The 26445-nt window shown below is 48.9% G+C and overlaps 1 protein-coding gene across 13 annotated transcripts in view; it reads right to left on the bottom strand.

Moving 5' to 3' along the window:
- ARAP1 (ArfGAP with RhoGAP domain, ankyrin repeat and PH domain 1) overlaps positions 1-26445 on the bottom strand; it is an 800765-nt gene that overhangs the window by 193085 nt on the left and 581235 nt on the right. For all 13 annotated transcript variants that reach the window (XM_078658604.1, XM_078658609.1, XM_078658605.1 and 10 more), the window contains one exon: positions 21069-21243. In XM_078658604.1, coding sequence (XP_078514730.1) covers positions 21069-21243 — 175 coding nt within the window. The remainder of the gene's footprint in view (positions 1-21068; positions 21244-26445) is intronic.

Below are 26445 nucleotides of genomic sequence, written 5' to 3' on the forward strand. Positions count from 1 at the left end.
CGAGAATTCAAGCCCACAAGTTAAAAATCGAGTTTTGAAAGTCGAAAGTACCTGGCAAGCTAGTACCCCGTCACAAATGCTTCAAATGCTCCAGTATCACCAGAATAGAATCAGGGAAGAGCAAGAACACGAAAGGAGACGTATGAAAGACACGAAAATGAAAGTACTAGTTGCACAATCTGTTCCACAAGACAGTCAGAAGAGGGGTCCGAATCAAGCCAGTCATCCTGCAGCTCCCGTTAAAGGGACATGCAATTATTGTAAACAGCCAGGTCATTTTATAAACTAGTGTGCAGTTCTGAAACACAACATAGCTACTGGTAAGACTAAAGAAAGACCACGTCCGCCTAGACCAGAACAAGTCTCACAGACTTCTCAGTCACCGCAGAATGCACAACAGACAGTTCCAGCACCGCAGCCTATCGCTGCAACACAGCATGTTACACAGCAGATGTACCAGTATGCCCAGACAGAGTATCCAGAGTATCAACAGTATTCATGAAACAGCCTAGAGAGGGAGGTAGGCTTGCCTCTCATCGAGATACCTGTAGATCAAGAGGGTCCCTATGTACACAGTCAAGTATTAGGGAAAGACAGAAAGTTTCTGATTTGATACAGGGGCAAGTAGGACTACTATCAGTCATGACGAGGTTCCAGGGGCTCCGCTCTCAGGCTCTAGAAATGTTTCCCTTGGATTTTCAGGAAAGCCAATTGTTAACGAGATTTCAAAACCAGTTTCCCTAGAAGTTGGTCCATTGTCCCGAACTACTGATTTGTTACTCACGAAAGCATGTCCAGAAAATTTATTAGGCATTAAAACATTGAAAGAATTAGGTGCAGTGATATGCTGTTCCCCAGAAGGAATCCGATTGTTTTTAAGAGACTTTAAAGGTCACTATGTATTACGTGATTTTGATCCAAGGTTACTAAATGTTCCGCAGCATTTATGGGCGCAAGGTCCAACTGATGTAGGTTTTATGCAAATCACGCCCCATCGTGTGACCCTCAAGCAAGGTATAGTCTTGCCACGAATCAGACAGTACAGATTGCCACCTGAGGCTGTAGCAGCCTTATCCAAAATTATTGATGAGCTCATTGCTCAAGGAGTGGTTGTAGAAACTGACTCCAATGTATGTAATTCTCCTATCATTCCAGTCATGAAACATACTGATCCAAATGCACCTCCAGTATATCGATTAGTGATTGACCTTCGAGAACTTAATAAATGTATCATACCCCAGTATCCAGTAGTCCCAGATATTTCATCCCTATTGACAGCCATTGATTCTGAAGCTACATTTTTCACTGTCATCGACCTCAAGAATGCATTTTTCAGTGTCCCCATTCATCCAGACAGCCAGTACCTTTTCGGTTTTTGTTTAAATGGAAGGAGCTATAAATTCACACGAGCTCCTCAAGGTTTCACAGAAAGTCCTAGTATTTACAGTCAAGCACTTAAAAGACAACTAGACAATATCCACATGCCAACTGACACTGCCCTGCTCCAGTATGTAGATGATCTACTGATCACAGCCCGTTCTGAACGTGACTGCGAGCGTGCGTCACTTACAGTTCTGTATTTCCTAGCCGAGATGGGGCACAAGGTGTCCCCTTCAAAGCTCCAGTTCTGTGTCCAGCAAGTGATCTACTTAGGCCACTTACTGTCCAAGTGGGGTAGGCAGTTGACACCAGACCGTATCCAGTTGATAGCGAGTCTTCCACAGCCCAAGACACAGAAGGAGGTACGAGCTTTTATTGGCCTCACTTCTTACTGCAGACAATGGATTCCTCAGTATGCATTTCTAGCCAAGCCACTGATACAGTTAACGACACAGGAGGCAGCCGTATCGACTGTCCTCCCTTGGACATCTGAACATACACTTGTTTTTAATGAATTAAAGAAAGCCTTATGCCAAGCACCTGTTCTAGCAACACCGAACTACAGTAAGCCTTTTACACTTTTTGTCACAGAACGTGATGGTACTGCATTATCTGTTCTCACACAAGATCAAGCCGGACAGTACAAGCCCTGTGCTTATTTTTCGAGCACATTAGATCCAGTAGCCCAGGCTTTGCCTGCGTGCCTCAAGTCAGTTGCAGCTACAGCTCTAGCTATTAGACAAAGTGATTCCATAGTGTTAGGACACTCCCTGACAGTACAAGTTCCACATTCCGTGGAAGTTCTTTTAAACCGAACACAGACTCAACACTTGACAATTGCACGTTTAACAGGTTATGAACTGACACTGTTCCAGCCACACATAGAAATCAGACGCTGCAACATTCTAAATCCTGCTACACTGTTACCGTCAGTTACTTCAAATCCTGCCACACATAACTGTGTGGAAGTCATTAACACTATGACTAAGCCAAGACAAGACCTGACAGACATTGCATTACCTAATCCCGACCTTACACTTTATGTGGATGGTTCATGTATGAGAACTAGTACAGGAGAACTAGTAGCCGCGTATGCAGTGACTACTGACACCGAAGTTATTGAAACACACCGTATTGACACCCTGTCTGCTCAAGCAGCAGAGCTAGTTGCTCTGACCCAAGCCTGCATACGTGCCAAGAACCTGAAAGTAAACATATACACAGATTCACGTTACGCATTCGGAGTCGTACACGACTTTGGAGTGCTCTGGCAGGAGAGAGGTTTCATGACTTCTCATGGAACCAAGATTCAGTATGGTCTCCTCATTCAAGCTCTGTTAGATGCAATACATTTACCGACAGCTATCGCTATCATGAAGTGCAAAGCACATACGAAAGTTACTGACATCATTTCTCAAGGTAACGATCTAGCAGATCGAACAGCCAAGCTTACAGCTCAGACACCAGACATTCCAGTTAACAAGACACAGACATCCACTCCAGAACAGACTACCTGTATGACAGTTAAGGACCCTACACAAGATGTCATAGACATACAGTTACATGCCACTCCCGAAGAAATCAAGAAATGGTCTGAACAAGGAGGGGTCCAGACAGATCAAGGATGGGTGACGAAGGGAAAAGCCACATGGTTTCTCCCCGACTCTATGGTTCAAGTCATTATTAATACCGCACATAGTCCAGCACATCTAGGAGAAAAAGCTATGTTAGACAGTATTCAGAACCTTTGGTTCAACAAGCACTTACGAGCTGCAGCCAAGCAGAAAGTCCGTACTTGTATGATATGTTGCCAGTTCAATCCAGGTAAAAGTGTCCCGGTGGAGCAAGGTGGATTCCAACCTCCTGACCACCCTTTTGAAGTCCTCCAGATGGATTATATTCAGATGGAGCGATGTCGAGGTTTCAAGTATGTCCTTGTAGTTGTATGTGCTTTGTCCAGGTGGACAGAAGCATATCCAGTTCCAGATTACACAGCAGCGACCACTGCCAAGCAGTTGGTTCGTGAATTTTTTCCCCGTTATGGACTCCCTAGGGTCGTGTATTCTGATAACGGCCAGCCATTCTCATCCGAGTTAATGAAACATGTTTCCCTTCTGTTAGGGTACCAGTGGAAGTTCCATTGTGTGCGCCATCCTGAAGCAGCCGGTCTCGTAGAGAGACATAATCAAACCCTGAAAATCCGTATTGCTAAGACATGTAAAGAGAAAGGTGTAGACTGGCTAGTTGCCCTGCCAGTTGCTTTATTCTACATGAGAATGGTCGCACATTCCAGATCAGGTCTGTCCCCTTATGAGGTCGTATTCGGCCGCCCCCCAAACATGTGGGGTACACCTAGACCCCGCAGTATTACAGATGTTTCCAGCAATATGTTGACAGATTACCTAGCTTCCTTGATGTCTGCCCTACACTCTTGTCGTTCACAGGTTGCCGCTGCATTTCCAGACAATACTGAAGTGAAACCGCACGAGGTCATTCCAGGGTACCTCGTTCTCGTAAGGAACTTTGATCGTTCAAGTCCGCTGGAGCCTCGTTGGAAGGAGCCGCGACTTGTTCTCCTGACCACCCGCACGGCCGTGAAGTTGGAGGGCCGCAAGGGGTGGGTCCATCTGTCCCATATCAAGAAATTCCATGGACTTCGTGAAAAATCTTTTGCAAAGGACTGTTCCATTTCTAAGGACTGCCTAAAAACAGACTCTGAACTCAAGCCTTCCCTGTTAGAGGAAACTCCGCAACAGGAGTATAAAAAGAAACTCCGGTCTAGCAAAATAAGTCAGCCAGTTTAATTGTCTAAGTCCCTCTCGGGTGAAACGGTTAGACAGGTCCCTGACATGTATGAGATAGACCCCCATAGTGAGAGAGTTAGTCAAAACTCTATACGATGTATCGTTTTTCTAAGTTTTATATTGTTTCTAAGTTTGATGGTTACCTGCACAAGTTATGCATTGCATTTATGTTTTCCAATTTCGCATATAAATAAGTTTGCTAATGCTACAGTAGAGCACACATTTAGTGATCTGCCTCCTCACGAGCTATCCTATCGTCTTGCTATGCGTAATAATACATTCATCCGAATGTTACACTATTCACACCAGACCAGCAATGCCACTAATTGTTGGGTGTGTGGTCGACTCCCCCCTTTCCAGACACCGAAGGGAGTTCTGCCACTCTTTCCTTATCCGTTTTCACATAATGGTTCGTGTGGAGCATGGTCCATGTTAACGTCATCTTCAAATGATATGTCCCTTCTGAATAGAACATGTTTTCCAGACAAGCAAGGTCTCCCCCATAGAACAGGGTTAGATCTAGAAAATGAAGTATATAATTTAGGTAATTATTCTTCGAATTTTATGGTATTGAATGTTCAGTCTGATACTACTCCAGATTTGCCTGCTATTTCAGTACTACCAGTCAAAGGCGAATTATGTGTCAGAAAGAATGGTTCCGCTTATGTAGGACATAGTGATTGTACTACTACTGTCGAGTATAGTGACAGTGGGAAATCTATTTTCAAAGCCTCACGTCATTCTTATTTTGTTTGTGGTCAGACCGCATATATTCGTCTGCCCCTCGATTGGGATGGAACATGTTACATTGCCTTCCTACTGCCACCAGTTTTTCTAGCCCCATCTGATTATCATAGAAACACACATCTAGTACACGTCAGACATAGAAGGGAGATCGAGTCCCCAATTGTCGATCAAACTGAAACTACTCTAGAACAGTATCAAGACTTCAATAAAGGTTTCTTCTTCTTTATAGGCCCTGTCCAGAATAGTAAGTTAATACGTAGGTTAACCAGAACCCTCGAAGCAGTAGTGAATGAGACTACTTCTGCTCTAGGTAACTTAACCGAAGAGCAATCTGCTATGAGATTTGTCGTGCTCCAAAATCGTCTCGTTCTTGACGTCATACTGGCCGATAGAGGAGGAGCATGTAGAGTCATCGGATCTAGTTGCTGCATTTTCATTCCTAATAACGCGCCGTCTGTTTATTCAGCTATAACCAGACTTCATAAAATTGCCCATCAGTTACACCAGAATCCAGGCACCTGGACATGGTCCGGTTGGCTCTGGAGTATCATATCTGCCTGGGGATGGAAAGTATTGTCATTTCTAGGTATTGCAGTAATGATCCTATTCAGTTGCTGCCTCTGTATACAATGTGGCCCTGCGATTTGCGGCATGTGTGCTACCTCTTGTATTCCTAGTCCTAAGTCCCGTTCCAAGACAATTCGAGACGAGCAAATGATGCTATATGAAATGATAGATGGTATCATGAATATTGATGTTTCCTGATGGAAACGTAGGGCACAAGGAGGGAATGTGGAAAAGTAAATTTTGCCATGTCATATGTGCCTATGTGTTCCCCATCTTATGTCATATGTGCATGATCGATATGCATGTATTCCCCTCTGATCGATTAAAGACGCAATTACAGTTGTGTCCATCTCTAGTATGCCAGTTTCCAGTTTTCGTGAATATAACGAATATCAGGCCTATGTAAAGCTACGTTGCCACGTTTTACAGTGTGCACGTTAATTCATTGAATTGTCCCCGTTTCTAGGCCTCAAAAGGGCCCGGACTCAGATTCAGCTCCTGTTTCCTGAACTCTCCGAGGAGCGATACAGCCCCCACCTGTATCCCTGACCCTTCACTTACTTTCATGCCTCGCAGTGCCCGGCTAGGCCTGGCTCTGCCTCCCAGTCTGCCAAGAGTATGTTATGTTTCTAGTTATCAGTCCAGCCCTCCTTCTCTGCATTCCTAAGCTACTGAATCGCATCAATAGTTTCCGTCATGGTCTAGCCTTTATGTCTCCATGCAAGAGAAATACTGTATTCATATTCATAGAATATTCCTCGCACATGCAATACATTTAGAATAATGCATGCACCAGTCTTAGTGTCTGTTAGCCTTTACCCTGATAACTTTTGGATTCTATCAACATGTACTATAAACACCAGATACTAGATATGCCTAGGTACATGTCGCTCTGACCCTCCAGACTTTCGTCTCCTCTTCTAGTGCAGAAGTCATAGCCCCCAGTTCTCCCTGGTAACACGTCATTGCCAGTTTACGCGCACCACTAGGTTAGAGGTCCCAGCTGCTCAGGTAGCCCCCTCCATGTTTCCGCCCCGTTTATGACATATTCTGTTACGTTTGCATCACATGTCTATGTATATGCCCTGTACACACCTCTTGTTACACCCACTTTATGCCTTATCTTTCGCGACTGCTACAAACTCCGCCTACTGCTACGCCTACTGTATTGAATGCAATGTAATTGTTTTTAGTATATATATTAATGCACTGTTATTAAAAGCCAGCCAATTCCCAGATCCTGCCCCCGGCAGCTGCCATCCTATTCCCATGCAGGCTGTCCTGTTCCTGTCCTTTTATGCCTGATTAAAGCCTGTATACTTCAGCTACCTCGAATCTTGACTCTTATTTATTGAGCTATCTGTTATTAGAGTATCCTGAAAAATAGAACCGGTAATTAATTATTTATTTACCACAAAGGTCTGGATGAATTTATGATTGAATACTGCTTAATGAAAGACAGGGGAACTTGTGTCACTTTTAAGGCATTTTTTGCTTTCCCCTTTCCTGTCCGCTTCCCCCAAAGGCATGAACAAACCTCACCTCCCAAAGACCAATCCTGCCCTCCACCTCCACCCCAAGGACCTATCATTCCTAGGTCCAAGAAGTTACATATCCAGGCCCGCGGCCTGTGAGTGTGCAGGGATGGCTGTTGCTCGTGCTTTAGGAGTGCAAGCACTTACTTTGGCATTTGTGCACGCCCTCTGCTAATAAGGATGCCAGTTGCTGCCGGGTCCATTAGGTCCTGTGCCTTTGATTAGACCCAGTCGGTCAGTGTGCAGTGCTCATGTCACTGTGTCAGTATGCACAAGGCATGGCAGTACCATATGGGCATGGCTTCAGTGCTAAGCCATAGCACTGTTCCCAGTATTGTGTTCCCCTTTTGATTGTTGTGATATTTGCAGTTGCAAACCAAGATTTGAGAGCCTCCAGAGCTCCTCTTTCTAAATAATTCAGTAAATAAATGTGGATAGGAAAGAGATGGTGAAGAGGCCAGGAGACCGCTGGGTCCTCACACAATCTATAAACACAAATATATAATATATTGTTTTCATTTTTCATTTAATGATTTGAAAAGATAGGCATTAGTATATCTAAGGGTCGTAGCACACTGTAATTATGTTCATGTGTGTTAGCATTTATCCACTCAATAATGGCCGCCCTGTTGTAAATATTTGCACATTGTCCTTTTTTCCTTTTCATTCACGCTAAACAGGAAGTGCATTGTATATAGTGTGCCGGGAAACGTGGCACAAACTAACACTGACGAAAGACTAGAGGTCTGAAACGCGTCTGTTGTTTTTGTCAGAAGCCGAAATAAATCTTGTGCAAACATACCCCCGTGAGTGCGTTTTCGTCTCGAATGAAGGGTCGAATGGAGCCATTATACATATATATATATATATATATATATATATATATATATATATATATATATATATATATATATATATATATATTTATTTATTTATTATTATTATTTTACGGCGGGGGTGGCAAGAACCAGGAAGCAACTAACAAGCACGAGGGCAGAGAGATCGTGAAAAAAATGCCATGCGCTACCATGAAGTGCTAACAGAAAAAAATTAAAAAGTAGTGATAAGTCAGGGGGGGGGGAAAACAAGAATAGGGAGGAAAGCAATCGAATCAAGAGCAGGGAACTGAGATAAACAATGAAGCATCCAATCATGACGAAGGGACAGACCCAAAGCCCACTCTGGGTGTTGTATCGATCAGAATAGATCTTCGACAACAGACTGGTGATGCAGTTAGCCAGACCTAACAAGGGCCACTCACCAGCCTCTCGACTCCTGGCCAGGACACTGCTGCCTGGAGAGTCAGAGAAGAGTGTGACGTACACCACCCTCTACAAAGAGATGGACTTGGTATGCCGTGGACCGGCTACAAATAAACCCCTTTACAATAGTCTGTTTCATGGCCTCATACAATGCAGCGGAGGTCAGTTATCTTCAAAGGGTGTGGTGAGAGGGCCCGACATCGCCATCGCCATCCCGGACGGATACAAGATCTCCCGGAGGGACCGCACCAACCAGACGGGAGGAGGCATCGCCATCATCCACAAAACACCATCAGCATCACGACCAACACCGACGACACCCTCACAACCGCCGAACATCTGCACTTCCAGATCCACACCGACCCAAGACCACCCTCAGAGGCACCCTCATCTACAGACCCCCGGGACCTCGCACACAATTCAGCGAAGACATCGCCGACTTCATCAGCCCGCACGCCCTCCCCTCCGCTGACTACATCCTCCTCGGGGACCTCAACTTCCACCTGGAGAACAACAACGACCGCAACACCACCACCCTGCTGGACAACCTCGCCAACCTCGGCCTCAAGCAGCTGGTGACCACCCCCACCCACTACGCCAGACACACACACGACGCCATCTTCTCATCCAGCAAGGACATCGTCTTCAGCCACGCCACCGGACTCCACTGGACGGACCACAGCTGCGTCCACTTCAGCTTCAGAAGAACCACGATCCACCACCAGCAACAGGTTGCACGCAGAAGCTGGAACAAGATCACAGCCGACCAGCTCGCCGCATCCCTGAGCCAGCACCCACCCACCAGCTCAGCCAACCCCAGCCAAGCCGCCAACAACCTCACGAAGTGGATCAGCAACTGCGTAGACGACCTCGCCCCACTGAGGACCCCTCCCAGCAGACCCGGCAGCAAGAAAGCCCCCTGGTTCACCGACCAACTCAAGAGCTCCAAGAAGAACTGCCGAGCCCTCGAGAAAGCATGGCGCAAAGACCCGACACCAGACAACATGACCACCCACAAGCTCGCCACCCGAAAACACCACCAACTGATCCACGCCACCAAGAAAACCGCATTCAAGGCACGACTGGACAACAACGCACACAACAGCAAGGAACTCTTCAACATCGTCAAAGAGCTCTCCAACCACAACGCCGGAAACAACGACATCACCCCATCTCAAGACCTCTGCAACTCCCTCGCCTCCTACTTCCACAACAAGATCGCAGACATACACAACAGCTTCAGCACACAACCGACGCACCCCACGACCGCACCAACGCCCTCCACCACCACCGTCTGCGCCTGGACCCCGATCAGCACCGAAGATACCATCCGTACGATGAACTCCATCCACTCCGGATCTCCAACCGACCCCTGCCCGCACCACGTCTTCAACAAAGCCGACGCCATCATCGCACCCCATCTGCGGGACATCATCAACACCTCCTTTGACACCGCCACCTTCCCAGAAAGCTGGAAGCACGCCGAACTCAGCGCTCTACTGAAGAAACCATCAGCGGACCCCACCGAGCTCAAAAACTATCGCCCCATCTCGCTCCTCCCGTTTCCGGCCAAAGTCATCGAGAAGACCGTCAACAAGCAGCTGGCCGCCTTTCTCGAGACGAACGGATCCCTCGACCTCTCGCAGTCTGGCTTCCGGGCCAACCACAGCACCGAAACCGCCCTCATCGCAGCCACGGACGACATCCGAGCCCTGCTGGACAACGGGGAAACAGCGGCCCTCATCCTCCTGGACCTCTCCGCGGCGTTCGACACTGTCTGCCACCGCACCCTAGTGCAGCGCCTCAGCAACGTCGGAATCCAAGAGAAGGCACTAGAATGGATCATCTCCTTCCTCACCGGAAGGACACAGAGAGTCCGCCTACCCCCGTTCAGATCAGAAGCCACCGAAGTCATCTGCGGCGTTCCTCAAGGCTCCTCTCTCAGCCCCACCCTCTTCAATGTCTACATGAGCCCCCTGGCGGCCATCGCACGCCAACGCAACCTCAACATCATCTCCTACGCCGACGACACCCAGCTGATCCTCTCCCTCACCAACGACCCTGCCACCGCCAGAACCAACCTAAACGAAGGTATGAAAGACGTCGCCGAGTGGATGATGAACAGCCGCCTGAAACTGAACTCAGACAAGACGGAAGTTCTCATCCTGGGCTCCTCGCCCTCCGCCTGGGACGACTCCTGGTGGCAGCCCGCCCTGGGCAGCGCGCCCAAACCAACAGACCACGCACGCAACCTGGGCTTCATCCTGGACTCCTCCCTCTCCATGACCAGACAAGTCAACGCCGTCTCCTCGTCTTGCTTCAACATCCTACGCATGCTACGCAAGATCTTCCGGTGGATCCCCACCGAGACCAGGAAGACGGTCACCCAGGCCCTCGTCACCAGCCGACTGGACTACGGCATCGCCCTCTACGCCGGAACCACCGCCAAGGTCCAGAAGAGACTCCAGCGGATCCAGAACGCCTCAGCAAGACTCATCCTCGACATCCCCCGACACAGCCACATCTCTGGACACCTAAGAGACCTGCACTGGCTCCCGGTCAATAAGAGAATCACCTTCCGTCTCCTCGCCCACGCACACAAAGCCCTACACAACCATGGCCCAGGATACCTCAACAGCCGCCTCAACTTCTACACTCCCACTCGCCAGCTTCGATCGACCAGCCACGCCCTCGCCGCCGTCCCCCGCATCCGAAGAGCCACCACAGGAGGAAGGTCCTTCTCCTTCCTGGCCGCCAAGACCTGGAACTCCCTCCCGACCCACCTCCGCCTGACCCAGGACCACCTCGCCTTCAGGAAGCAGCTCAAGACCTGGCTGTTCGAGCAGTAGCGGACCCCCCTCCCCCAAGCGCCTTGAGACCCTCCGGGTGAGTAGTGCGCTATATGATTGATTGATTGGTGGGGGTTGGGTATGCTCAATTGCCACTTCCAAGTTCTCACCTTTTCCACTCAAAGGGAGCTGCATTACAGCAGTCTGGGCAGAAGGAATGCTCGTTTATTACTGGCTGCAGGGGTTAAACTTCCTATCAGATGTTTTGGGGAGGGGCGGAGGGTTCCTCCTCCCCCCTTTGTCTTCCTCAGCATAGTGGGGGCTGCAGCCAGCACGACTCACGGGATTATTGATCAAACCTGACACACGAGCAAACTGTGGTCCGAGACGGGAAGTGCCCTGCGCTGACGAGTCCGCGCTCTTCCTGGGACCCACTCAGAGCCTCTGACTCATGTGCAGGCCACGGGGCCACTCATGTGACCCGGGGCGACCTCGCCACGGGAGGGGGGAAGGCTGGCTGCACTCAAACAAAACCTGAAAAGAAAACAAACCCTTGGAGTGTCCTTGCACACCATTTAGGCGCCTGGATGGGTTTTGGAAACTAAAAACTCACTCGCTCCCTCACAATAGACTTTCCAGCTGACCTGGCAGGCCCCGAGAGAGCCTGGCCCGTGTGCCAGGCTGCTGTAAGAGGCCTGTGCCATCACATCACCCCTATACTCCCCCCCCCCCCCCCCTGCTCCTTCAGTGAAACAAACGATGCCCAAGCATCTTGGTACAGCGCCAAAGACAGAGCCAGCCAAAAGGAGACAGAAGCTTAATGCTTTATTGGATGAGTGGGTGAATTGTACAGCGCCCACTGTTGACTAACTGCTTATTAGCTGGATGAAAGGTAGCAAATGGAAAGCAACTAGAACTCTGGCCCAGCTAGGATTCCCAAACTGACTCCCAGTCGCCATGACAGTCAGCAAGAACAGTTTCACTAATCCTTTTTTCCCCAATCTTTGCTGGAAAATCGCACATTTTGCACCTATATGAATTCACAACGTGAAAGCAAAATGTGTGCATGTACCCAGACCGCCCTTTATGCACACAGCTTCCCTCCCCACCCATTGTGTGCTGTAAAACCTACCATGTTTGGGACGGGTGCAGATTCCAGCGTATTCTAGAGAAGCAGAATCTGCACCTGGCACACTTTTGGTTCCCCTAGGGTAGCCGTGGCCTGGCACAATGCTGCTGTAGCAGAAGGCGCTGTGGAAGTTGGGTATAGAAATGCCCCCTGCCTGCACTGCAGGCCTGTACTCAACCCCTGCATTTCACCACACATGTTCTACCTGTGGAGTGGACTAGTGTTTTAAATATTGATTACAAACTTACAGGCTGGCGTAAAACAATGTAATGACAGGAACTGGCCCTTTAAGGTCTGCAACGTTCGAATTCAGCCTTCCAATGGGAGGCAAGCATGGGGGCGGAGCCTAATGACAGGAGCAGGGCCCAATCACCATGTGCAAAAGAATCAACGAAAGCACAACTGTAGGTGCACGACTGCTTCTCTGTTAGCCATAGTGAGCCAGGTGAGAAAGATGAGTGCATCACCTGCGGGGACCCCCCCAATCGTCTCCCTGGTCCCATCTGTGACTTTGGACCGGAATTCAAGCCATTGACTTTTCTGATTAAACTCATTATCAAGGCGTGTCAAAGGCATTGGCGCAATGGAAGCATCTCTCGACTAAAGCAAGAAAACATGAGGTTATCAAACGAAATATAGGACTGGGAATATCGTGCCAAGTGGTAAACCTAGGCCCGGTGTAACTGCATCATTACCCTCTTATGCCGCCATATTAACGCCACATAATACTAGCCTGCCCACATACCATCATCTTGTGAACCGCTTTTTGCAATTTTTCCCTTGCCCGTTCCGTTACTGCATCCTTCTAGAAAGCGCACAGCGCCTCGAGGTCGTCGGCTGGTTGAAACTTTAACTACAGAATTGTTGGCACTCACTTACTTGGGAAACGAGGAAATACTGGTGGGACGCCATTAGGGCCTGTTGCTACCACTCAATAAACAATCCTTTTGCCGTACTGTCGACTCGCATGTTGTAAAGACGCAACTTGGTAAAGAAGGCGGAAGTGAAATGAATGCTACCACAGACAGGAGGCCAGTGTACAGATCCCCATCCGGGCCATAGATGTGATCTTTGCTAGTACGAGACTTCCTCCTTCAGTTCAAGGTGGGATGAAGGTGGATGGTTTCCTATGTGGATTCACACACTCTATAAGGAACTGCAACAGCGCGCTCACGACAGATGATCTGTTATGCTGGTGTGTACAAAAAAGCAACTTTCAATACAGACCACTGTTGGAGACTGAGGGATTAGAAACATTCCTTGAACCAAAGAGAAACACCTTTGTGTTTACAGAACGCCCCCTGTGTACAGTGAGAAGTGTGCGCAGAGTAGCACAATTGGTTGCAACTTCAGTTGTTGGATTCGTGCACCCAAACCAGAGAAGAAAGGGGGTTAAAGCCATCCAAGTGCTGAGTCTGCAACTCTGGAATCCCCTGAACCTGGAGCAAGCACCCAGCCAGCAGGAGCTCAACAGGGGCATGGAAAGGAGGCTACCCATGGAGCCCTTTGGCTGCCGGACACATCCCGTAGCGGTGAGACCGGCCCAGTTTTACCCACAAGCCCATCGTTGGCCAAGACTAGCCTCTAACAGCCTCCAAAACAATATGCATCCCTTCCACCTTACCACATCTGCAACAAGCAGAGCATTCAGAGCGGTCAGGAGGCAACAGGTAACCACATTGTAAAACTACTAAATACATAAATAAATACAGGTTTGTGAACTGTAAATAAAAGGTATGAAAAGAATCACAATTCAGTATCCTCTAGCAGAAGCATGTCTGGGCGAAGAAGCACGGGTCCATGTAGTAGCCGGTTTATCTCATTGATCAGTGATGAAAACAAAGATGCAAGAACCAACAAAGCATCCACAAGAAGGGCTCTTTCCAAACCTGTGCCAGAACTCATAGGCTTCCTTGAAGCAAACCCCGGCCCATCCTTCGACACTACCCAAGCACATGCGGTAGCAGAAGAAGGCAAAGCCTGATCCAGAGGTCCGGCCACCCACAGGCTGGTTATGAATCTCTCATTCTTTGAAATGATGCCACAGGAAAACTGCAAGTGCGACTGGAACCAACTTCTCCATGTTCAATCAGTGTTTGGACCCAGAAGAGAGCTGGATGCAGCATCGGGCATCAAAGGAGGCCCGCTGATCAGTGTGGTGGAGTTCAACAGGCAGGGGCGTTGATTCAGGGAGGGTGTTTGGGGTGGGACACCCCCCAAATAAATGCATTCTTGGCTTGAGAGTTGGGTCCGGGGCCCGAGTCGGGTCTTCTATTCCTTTGTTGTTTTTTCTCGTCATCTTCCTTTTGATTTCAACTTGTTATTTTTACATCTCGCCCAGGCAGGGCTTGCACTGTCTCTTCAAGACATGCTGTATTCAGGATAGGGGCCTGAAGTTCCGCCCACTTCCCATCCATCTTTTTAACTGGCTCCTGTTACTGTCCTTTGCAAAAGGTGGCTTTTCATTGGTCAATAGGCTTAGTAGTCTCCCCCTTAGTACTGCCTTTTCTCTTGTTGTAACCTCCCATGAAGACTGCCCCTGTTACATGTGTTGTTTGTTGGGATTAATTTAACCAGCGCGGCACGCCCCAGCTCCAATAATGGCACCCTGCGTTTCTTTTGTTATTTGCAGCTCACCACTCACTGCATGCTTTTTTTCCTGTTTCTTTCCTTTAAACATCTTAAGCTAAAGCGCGGGTGCCGCGATGGATTCAAAAGTAAAGAAATAGAAGAAAACAAATGCCTTCCCTTCTTTTCTATTTCTTTACTCTTGAAGCAATCACAGCACCCGTGCTTTAGCTTAAAATGCTTAAGGCTAAAGCGCGGGTGCCGCCACTGTAACAAAAGTAATTAAATAGAAAAAAAAGCATGCAACCACCATTTGCTTTCAATTTGTTCACTTTTGTAGCAATTGCTTCAAAATTTAAGAAATATAAAAACATTTTTTTTGTCTATTTCTTTACTTTTGAAGCAATTGCGGCACTTGGGCTTTACCTTAAGATGTTTAAAGCTAAAGCGCGGGTGCCGCAACTGATTTGCAATGCAATAGCTCTCGCATTACGGAAAGTTTGCGCTATTGGTGCAGCATTATTATTAGCAACGCCAATAGCTCAAACTTTCAGTAATGCAAGACCTATTACATTGCAAACACTTGTTTTTTAAAGGATAATAGACAGAGGCCCACCTAATGCAAAGAAGTATTGAACCTGTTCCTCGTTGGAATGGTGTATCCCAAACCTTGGTCATCCCTTCATCCTTCGGCACAATGTTTTTTAGTAGGGAAGTTTGCAATTCACACCCCCCCGAATCTCACTGACTAAGCTACGCCCCTGGCAACAGAGAGCCCTGACTTGCGGAGTACAACACCGTGCTACTCTACTCAACACACTAAACGGTGGGGATGAGGTGGATCCAATTGTGTCCTGGCAGTCGGGAGTCCTGAGTAGTCGCCTACTCCAGCAGGAGTGCCTCATGCCGTGTGCTCCACCATGCAACCTTACTACCGACGCTCTCCAAACTACACAGACGTCCAACGGCTCGACAAGTAGAACAAATCTATCTTCAGTTCCATGTGTGTGAAAACAACACGCAGATCCAACTGTGCCTGGGAAACAAACCAGGAGATGAATCAAGCATCACAGGGGGACCGACTCACAAAGGCGTTTAGGAGTAGGTCAAGTACTACTCCACTAGTACTAATTCGTGCTCTCATAAACGCCTATATGGATTAGCCCCATAACATCTAAAGTGGGAATATTATAGGATGTACGTCGTTACAACGCATGTTTTTACAACGCATGACTTTACGACGCAACTTTTACAACGCAAGTCGTTACAACGACTTGAGTTGGGGGGCGCTGGATAGTGAATTGTTTAATTTACTATTCCAACTCCAGTCCCCGTGGATAGTAGGGAAGGTGTTGGATAGTAAATTAAAACTATTCCCTATCCTAGAGCGCCCCCCAGCGCAAGTCGTTGTAATGACTTGCGTTGTAATGGTTGCGTTGTAAAGGTACTGCATTGTAAAAGTTGTGTTGTAAACCCTGTTCCCCTTCCGGGCCCTATTCACAAAAATATGTACGAGTACCTGAAGTAGTGCTCCTGATGTAACACTTCACATACTCTTAGACGCCCTTGTAAATTAGCCTCATCACAATACCTACTTGACTAAATACTAGCGTTGGGTTCCGAAGTAGCGAGCTACTCGCCGTAAAACACTTCAATGCCTCGTCAGAGGTAGTAAGTGCTAAATAAATCCAATTACAATACCAATTACAGGATACGAGAAGCCTGGAGCCATCTTAGATAAAAGCTGTCGAAAAGGGACCCTACTACCGGCTGTCGCTGCTGTGTAAGGCTCCACTGACACTTAAAACACACCGCAGAGTTGACCCGTCTAGAACACTAGTTTGGGCACAGCCAGGATTTTGTCTTGTGACCTACAAGGACCAAGCCAGAAAAGGCATTACTGACTACAATGTATACACAATCAGGGACCACGTTCACCCCTTAAGTAGGATAACAAGGACCACATCAACCCAGCCATAAAAGCACTCCCTGCCACCTAATAGAAGCCGCGATACGTTTTAAAGTTCTGTGCACCATGCACGGAGCGCACTAGAACAAGGGCCGGAATACCATCAGAAGAGGCGCACAAGCTCCTTCCCAACTGGGAAGCTCCTTTCCCCTCCCGTTCATCCATGCGTAGAGACATTCGCACAGTGTACAAGGAAACACCCGTAGCTCTCCAACAGGAAACTTATTCAAAATCAGCAACAATGCACAGGTCTAGGGAGTGACACACATCTTGCGTTAGACCCACGCATAAATCTAGTTTATCTCTGCATCACCAAACAACTGGTGATTAATCACGCATGGGTACAGAGTGGCCTCAGGAACATAGAGGCAGGCATGCAAATAGGTAAGCGGATGCTTGGGCAGGTGCATGGGTAGGTGCTTGGGTACAGAGTGGCATCAGGAACACAGAGGTTTACATGCAGACGGGTAGGCGGGTGCATGGGTAGGTGCTTGGGTACAGAGTGGCATCAGGAACACAGAGGATTGCATGCAGATGGGTAGGTGGGTGCATGAGCAGGTGCATGGGCACAGAGTGGCCTCAGGAACACAGAGGTCGTCAGGTGCATGGGCAGGTGCACGGCTGGTGCATGGGTACAGAGTGGCATTAAGAACATAGAGGGTTGCATGCGGATGGGTAGGTGGGCGCATGGGCAGGTGCATGGGTACAGAGTGGCCACAGGAACATAGAGGCATGCATGCAGATGGGTGCATGGGCAGGTGCATGGGTACAGAGTGGCCACAGGAACATAAAGGCTTGCATGCAGATAGGTGCATGGGTACAGAGTGGCATTAGGAACACAGAGGTTTGCATGCATATGGCCAGGCGGGTGCATGAGCAGGTGCATGGGTACAGAGTGGCCTCAGCAACATAGAGGCATGCATGCAGATGGGTGCATGGGCAGGTGCATGGGTACAGAGTAGTATAAGGAACATAGAGGCTGGCATGCAGATGGATAGGAGGGTGCATGGGCAGGTACGGAGTGGCATAAGGAACACAGAGGTTTACATGGAGATGGGTAGGTGGGTGCATGGGCAGGTGCATGGGTACAGAGTGGCCTCAGGAACACAGAGGTCGTCAGGTGCATGGGCAGGTGCACAGCTGGTGCATGGGTACAGAGTGGCATTAGGAACACAGAGGTTTGCATGCATATGGCCAGGCGGGTGCATGGGCAGGTGCATGGGTACAGAGTGGCCTCAGGAACACAGTGACTTGCATGCAGATGGGTGCATGGGCAGGTGCATGGGTATGTGCATGGGTACAGAGTAGCATAAGGAACATAGAGGCTGGCATGCAGATGGATAGGAGGGTGCATGAGCGGGTGCCTGGGTAGGTGCCTGGGTACAGAGTGGCATAAGGAACACAGAGGTTTACATGGAGATGGGTAGGTGGGTGCATGGGCAGGTGCATGGGTACAGAGTGGCATAAGGAACATAGAGGCTTGCATGCAGATGGCTAGGCGGGTGCATGAGCAGGTGCATGGACACAGAGTGGCCTCAGGAACACAGAGGTCGTCAGGTGCATGGGCAGGTGCACGGCTGGTGCATGGGTACAGAGTGGCATAAGGAGCACAGAGGCTGGCATGCACGTGGGTAGGTGGTGCATGGCCAGGTGCGTGGGTACAGAGTGGCATTAGGAACACAGAGGTTTAGATGGAGATGGGTAGGCAGGTGCATGGGCAGGAGCATGGGTACAGAGTGCCCTCAGGAACATAGAGGCTGGCATGCAGATGGGTAGGCCGGCGGATGCATGGGCAGGTGCATGGGTACAGAGTGCCCTCAGGAACACAGAGGTTTACATTCGGACGGGTAGGCGGGTGCATGGGCAGGTGCATGGGTAGGTGCTTGGGCACAGAGTGCCCTCAGGAATAGAGAGTCTTGCATGCAGATGGGTAGGCGGATGGGACAGCGTGGCGTTCGCATGCTGGGTGTCTCTGGACCGAGAGTGCTCAACTGGTGCAGCAGCCACTGGGGTTTCACCACTTGTACGACAGAGACTGCTGTTAGAGTTTTAGAGGGTCGCTCTCCCCCATCGCGCCAGCCTTGTGCACAATGTTTGCTGTAGGTCAGTGCCAGCTTCAGATGCCAACAGGCACCATTGCACCCCTGTAGAGCTTCCTCACACACACTCGCAGCCCCTGCATTGCTGCAGAACACCCTCACACATCTGCACGCATCGGCCAGAGACTCCAGGTGATTTACCCAACACTGCACGACCTCTGGAAAGAGCACAGGGCCTGGTGGGCGAGGTCTGCCGGGGGGGGGGGGGGGGAGGGGGGGGATGCTAGGGAGGGGTGAGTGGATCATGGGACAGGCAAAGCTCCGCCCAATGCAGTGTTCCAAAGCTCACACGTGACATCAGTGTCACGCATTAGTGTTACTGTGTGTCCGCGTGAGGGATTTTTGGCACACCTGGATAACTGCGCCAGGGTCACATGATGCGCCAGGGTCACAAGAGGCGTCAAGATCACAAGGTGCGCCAAGATCACAAGATGCGCTGCAGCACAGCCCTCTGCACTCTGAGGACGTAAAGCTTCATCGAAGAGCCTGCCTCGCGCCGCACTGGGCCTTTACATAAAGGGGCGCAGCACAGAGGGAACCATATGAACATGGGGCCTGCACTGGGGCCTCGAGTCCAGAAAGAGAACACGGCCCCTGGCCCAGCGCGCCCAGATGTTCCCGCCTCAGCATCTGGAGGCCTCGCCCAGTGACTGGACGCACGTCCTGTGCTGACCTTTAAGGCGCATCAGGCAGATGTGCTGAGCGCCGAGGAGGGCCAGCATTCTTGAAACCACTGGAGAAACATCTGCCGCCGCGGTTTTAAATCAGCGTGAAAGAATTTCGTGTTTGGAAGACATGGTGCTGTGATCCAATGATGAGACAAAAATAAAGCACAAAAACGAAACGTGGTAGTTATCTGCGCGTAAGAAGCGCAAACAAAAGAAATCAGTTTGCTCTGAAAGCAGGTGACATACACCCTGTGGGCGCTCTCTCGGTACAAATCTCACTGCTTTATTTGGAGGTTTTATAAAGCGCTGCGGAGCAGTCCAGGTACTTCACAGCACTGTGCAACGCACGATTTATAACGCCCCGCACAGTATCCTCAAAGTAACAGCAGTATACGTTTATCAAAATGTCCCCGGTTTAATGAAAACGATAAGGTTTGCTTTTCTTTGCAGAGGGAGGTGTAACCGCAAACCTTTCTCATTGGGAGCACATCACATTCTACACACATGTTGCAGGCTGCAGTGTCTCTTACAAGAAGTTACATCCAATGGGTCTGACCATCTAACATATCACCCTACGTTTGTGTTCGTTTTCCAATCAAATAAAGGGTCTTGTTACTAATGTGTTAGCTACAACACAATAACTGACTTTACACAGCCCGTAACATCTCGCCTTTTGTCGTCATATCACCAAGACACAGAAGGGCACACCGGAGCAGTCACTAAAACAAGGCACAGGGGCACTGGACGTCAGTTCATCAAACTGCCAGGGGTGGCGGAAGTGACATCACACGCCCTTTGACCTTCAGTTTCATTCACACACACCTACACATACCTGACATACACATGTTCACATGTACATACACTCTCTTATGTAAAGTCCCACTCACCAGCAAGCTCGCACACAACATACATTTCAATGTATTTTTTTTACTTGCCTCAACTGCCAAGGAATATCATACTCTAGTTAATTGTACTCAATTTTGTATTACACTAATAGTGAATAGTGTTTCATTATTCACTATTAGTGTAATAAAAAAATGAGAGAAAGTAAAGCAAGAGGTGCCCCAACCGATGTATATAATAACGAGCTGCTCCTGGCACTGATTTTGCCCCCTCTGGGGTCAGGGGTCGCAAAGGCAGTGGCAGGGGTGGCAGGGGGCAAGTGGAGGGTCGCAGCTGTGACCCCTGGAGAGCCCCAAATAACTCCAATACACAGGCTTTGAGCACCCATCACAAGGCCGGTAGAAGTTAAAATACATATTTGAGACAGCTGGAAATCACCAGTTCGAATCCAGAGGGGCTGACAGCATTTCATCCTTCTGAAATGGAGAAAATTAATGCCCAGGGTACTTAGAAGCGTCATTAGTATTGAGAGCTTAAATTGGCACACTTCAGTGACCTGGGCGCCACAAGCTCTAGCTACGCCCCTGGACTTCAGTGACCTGGGCGCCACAGCGCTTGACAATGGTTCTACCGGGCACAGTGCCTTGAAGCGGATGTACGGCGGCACGCAGCGCTTTATGAGCACAAAGAAGCTGGACCAGCCCTTACCCGAGTTCTTGTTGTGCAGCAGGAACTCCATCTGCAGCCGCTGTCCGGCCTGCTCGGCGAGGGCGGCGGGGCTGGGGTAGGCGGGGTCTCCGGAGAAGCAGCCCACCTCCGCCCCGCAGAAGAGCAGCGACAGGGTCTCCGCCAGGTCGGTGGTCGTCACCGCGGCGCACAGGGCCTGTGGGGGAGGGGAGGAGAGAAGAGGAGGGCGGTGAGGACAATAGGTAAAGTGTCAGAAGTTGGAATCAGGGCTTCTAGGAATGCAACACGGGTCACTCCAGGTTAAATACACAAATGCTGTTAGGATGCAGACCCCATTTTAACTTATAACTGTGACGTCATTAGACGCTTCTGTTCGGAATCTGACAGACATTTAGCATGTTTACCTCACGGTAGAAGTTTGTTGCAGACCCATTCTGTCATTTAAAACGTTTTTGTCGCATGCTTAATTACTTCCAATCCCGGCTTCCCTATGTGACCACTTGTGCGCTCACCGGCACATCACATTCACAGATGTGTGGGCCACCCATTCACTCTTTGGCCTCTCTGGTGCGAGATCGGAGCTCATTCAGAACGCTGAATACATGCATGCCTCTGATACATGCACAATTGCCACCATTGCCTCATGTAACGCAACGTTTGTTCTTGTGTTTGGAGTATCTGCCTTTTATTGCAGCATTATACCTCTACTTGTACTTTGTACGCTTTTGTAACATGCACACACGTCTTTTGTTTCTCTCATGTAACGTATGGTTTGCCACCTGTTGTATTTTGTTTGCCCTTGATACATGCACAATTGTCGCTATTGCCTCATGTAACGTAACGTTTACTTTTGTAACATGCTCACTTGTAATTGTCTCTTTATGTGTCATTTCTGCTCCTATTGTGAAGCGCTCGGACACCTCCGGGTAAAGTCCGCGCTATATAAAAACCCATTGAATAAATGAATAAATAAATAAATAAATAAATGCAACCGCATCTAAGGGGTGAGCGAGGGGAGGCAAGGAGTCTGATGGTGCAAGCCACCTTTCATGACGTCACTTCCTGTCATCAGCGTGCCCCCACTTCTTTTTATAGCCACGGCACACTAGCACACGGTATAACACCCATTTTCATTACATGTTTTAATGCAAATGTAGAGCTTTTATTCCGTCCCCTAACTTACATTTTACCCATTCTACCGGTTAATTAGAAGAAACGTACATCAACACATTGAAAAGTTGGTTTCTAGACGCTAATTTCCCTACAGACAATTCATTTACCTACCAAAATGTAGTAGTGCCTAGAAGCAGGGCGAATTAAACGCTATAACATCAGGGCACTCGCATTCAAAAGCCAACACTCACCCTTGTATTCAGCCGGACAGAAGCTGCAGCCCAGAGCCCTCTGAGACGCAACGAGGCGATAAAAGCAGAGAAGTTTCCCCAAAAAGAGCTGGTCGGGCAGTGACTGTGCCGCCGGACCTCCGGTGTGACTAAGAATGCAGACTTGCGGGTCTGTGCGCTCTCTGAGTCACGGAGGGCGGGGCCACATCTGGGCCGGGGAGGGGCCCCCTCTCTCCCAGCAGCCAGTCTCTGAGCCCCAGGGGTGGGCCCAGCAGCCTCTCAGCGAAAATAAACACGGCGTGGAGCGCACACACCCGCCGCCCCCACCTGGCACTGCGCGCACACTGGAAACATGAACACGACTCGTTTCAAATGTGTATTGAAAGGAGAGCTGTTGGCAAAGGAAATGTAACTCCTCCGAATCTAAACCACAAGCAAAATACTGTGAGCAATTTAGAAGGAGTAGGTGCGGGCAAGTGGTTTGTTAGTCATGTTATCCGACTTCAAATCCCGGCTTCTCCGCTTCAATATACCAATGTGATCCTGAGCAGATCACTTTGAGGAGCTTACATTGTCTGCAAACAACTGGGAGCGATTCAGATCCCGGTAGAAAAGCGGAGTTTTCCTCAATTTTTACTTAAACATGCAACAACACACACTCTCTCTCCCTTTCTGCTTTGAAAGTCTTCAAAAGTGTTGGTTATTTTACAAACTATTGTTTTATCTTACTTAACACCCCTACCAATCCCCATTCATCTCCCTTTCCACTGCCCCTTTTTCCCCTGATATGCTCCCTGCTTTTCGTTTAATGTATTCCAACATTGTGTACCACACTGCCAGGGTGATTGTTTAAAAATCTAAAGCTCAACCCCCCTCCCCAGTCTTACTGGCCAAGCTACGCCCCTGCTCAGATATAGCACCTCAAGAATAGGAGACATAGAAACGGGGGTGCTGTGTTTAATTAGCAATGGGCCTTAACTTCTGGGGGTGCTACTGCAGAATGCGCTGAACTGGCCTTAAGATAGCAAGGACGCATGCGCGTGATCCTTCAGTGCCAGACTGGGCTTCATCGCAGAATCGATCGATGGGTCCATGCGCCTGAAGCAGAGCTCTGAAGCCAGGTCATAGGTCAGGACCTCAGCGGGACTGGCTTAGCCTTTCATTGAGGTAGGGGCAAAGGTCACGTCTCTTATTACAGTGCTACAATGCTTTACGCGTGCTGCGGCAGGCGTTACACCACTGATGTCTTTAGTTCTTGTTTGTTATTGTCAGGGCCAGAGGAATTATGCTGCAGGAGTGGGCCAAATTATGCGGCAAAACCAGGCAAATTATGCGGTCTAATGCGGTAAATTTTGCCATAGTATTACTTCGTTAGTTTGTCATTTTTAAACTTGGTAAGACTCTCTGAGCATTGGTTGCACCTCGCATGTACTAGTTTAACACCCAAACATAGCAATAAGCAACAGAAAGGTGACCAGTCCAGCTTTGCAAAGAGCCTTCCACTGCGCAGCAACACGTATCAACGGATGTTTAGTAACTTTTGAACCGTTTGAGTTAGGAACAAAATATGTATTTGTTACAATCTGTGAATTATGCGGCATATGATGGATTATGTGGCAAACGCAGTAAATCCATAATTATGCGAAAAAAGCAGCGTCCTCATTCCATTGGCCTCGCCTATTGTATACAATACCGACACCTAAAGCCCAAGTTTTTCGATATCTCCAGACCCAGAATTATTGGGTCCTCAAACTCCAGATCTGATCACTCCAGCCCTAGGGACACGAGACCCGAGACCTCTGAGGAGCTGCGGGGGGTGCAGGCAGCTGCGGTGTCCAGCCACCTTCCGCACTTCAGCTGTGGGTGCTGGAAACATCTGGTGAAAGGAACTCTGGCCACCAGAACACTCTCCATGGCTGAGAAAAAACCCTCCAAAATGTACCACCTGCGCCTGGCTGATAGTCAATGTTTGCAGATTTGAGCCTGCTAATTCCCAAGAGGAGATGAAAACATGTGGCATGGGGTCTGGTATTACCATGTAAACATGCCATTCCCTACTCCAGGGGTCCAGAAACTTGTAATCTGGAAGAAACTTGTAATCCCCTCTCTCTCACAGGAAGATACCAGCTGGTATAGTTAAATCCCACCTAGTATCACCCCCTCTCAGATAACTGGGGAGAGGATGTGGCCTAACGGCTAGGGCGGTCGTCCTCGAATCTGGGGAACTGGGTTCGAGTCTCTGCAATGACACTGAACATCCTGGGCTAGTATTTTCAAAAAAAATTTCTTGTACTTTTTTTTAACAATGCTCTATAAACAAGCTGTGGCAAAGCCAATAGCATGGCACTTGCATTATAAAAATAAGACGTACAGGCTTTGCCAATGCTTGATTATTATTACAGAACCTCTAAATATATGGCACCAGGACATTACCCTTACTTTTTCGTTCCCCTCAAATGTCTGTCAGCACCCCTGCCTCATCCCCAACCCCCTAAATATAAATCTGCTGCTTGTACCTATGTAACCACTTATGAATGCTTGCAGCTTCGTCCTAGTTTAACAAATCTGCACAACTTTTAATAAAATATTCAAACTTGGTGCTACTACGGATGTAAGGCCTCAGATTGGCAGTGGGGGGTTAGGGGCGGGTGCAGGGGGGTAAAAGTTAGAGGGCATGATGACGTTCACAAAATGTGTCTTTCTCATTCAAAGTCCCATGGGAATTTTGGCTCAAGTGACAAGTTAATGACAGGACCGAGTCAGAGTTAAAACCGGACCTGGGAGGCAAGGCGGCGAGAACTGGCTTCAACCTGCACTCCTTCCATGGTTTGAGGTAAATCTAAACAATTGTTTCTCTGCTCTTCACAAAGCAACGACTTTTGCAAGGAGTGTCGGGTTACTGAGCCGCTAGGTTCATGCACCGGAATCTGAGCGGAGCATTGAACTTGACTGACAGCCTTTTTTGAAAAGTCTGTCAAACGACAAAATGACCAAGTGACTGTTTTTTTCTGTCACAGGTCGTTTCGTCGTTTTTCAAAAATACAAGTGGAACAATGTGCTCAAGTTCGTAAACACTTTTTTTTTTACTTTGTGTGAGACAAAAAAAATCTTACTCACAAGTCGGGCGACTCACGAGTCCCTTAGTCAACTCAGGGCTACATAACATTCCCCCGCCCCACATACCCAAACCCGCAAAGGAAACACAGACAAATAGAGTTTGGGTACAAAAATTGCTGCAGGATTTATTTACATACAACATATGTAAAGATGGTGGGTTAGCTTACGGGCGATCCAGGACAGGCCGCATTCTCGCCACCTGTCCGCCTGTTTGAGCCAAACAGCACAGTGGCGAACCACCCAACTGCTGTAGAATATAATTAAATACTGACACACCCATTTGCTGGGCGTGACTAGGCAAACCCCCGGCTGCACAGGCCCACAACCGCCCGAAGGACTACTGGGGTGCCGACACGGATTCCTGCACCTCCCATGAGGTTACAGGTTAGGCTCTGGCACCCCTATGTGCCCACTGAAGTACATCATTTGCACCTCTCTTCTTCCGGATCGCCCCGTAACTCCGCCTGCAACGAAAAACAAGACACATTAAAACACCCCCACAGCCCCTACTCATGACACTCTGGGTAAGAGGACGGGAGGGAAAAGAGTGTCCCGCAAGATCGTACGGCGTCCGGGCGGCAAAGAGGCTTAGGATAGGGGCACCACAGCATAAGTACCCCAGAAGCCCCTCCCCGCCGCCCGGACGAGATTCTCGGCAAGCCGCCTCCTCCAACCGGTGAGGCGGATGTGCCGGACAGGCAAGTGGGGGCGGGACCGCCCTCCTTGACTAGGTACCCGCCCTCTTGATGGCCACTGCGTGGCCTCGGGCAGGCGCATAGTCAACTCAGGGCTACATAACATTCCCCCGCCCCACATACCCAAACCCGCAAAGGAAACACAGACAAATAGAGTTTGGGTACAAAAATTGCTGCAGGATTTATTTACATACAACATATGTAAAGATGGTGGGTTAGCTTACGGGCGATCCAGGACAGGCC

The sequence above is a fragment of the Lissotriton helveticus genome, chromosome 8 (genome assembly GCF_964261635.1).
Source record: "Lissotriton helveticus chromosome 8, aLisHel1.1, whole genome shotgun sequence".
Taxonomy (NCBI): Eukaryota; Metazoa; Chordata; class Amphibia; order Caudata; family Salamandridae; genus Lissotriton; species Lissotriton helveticus.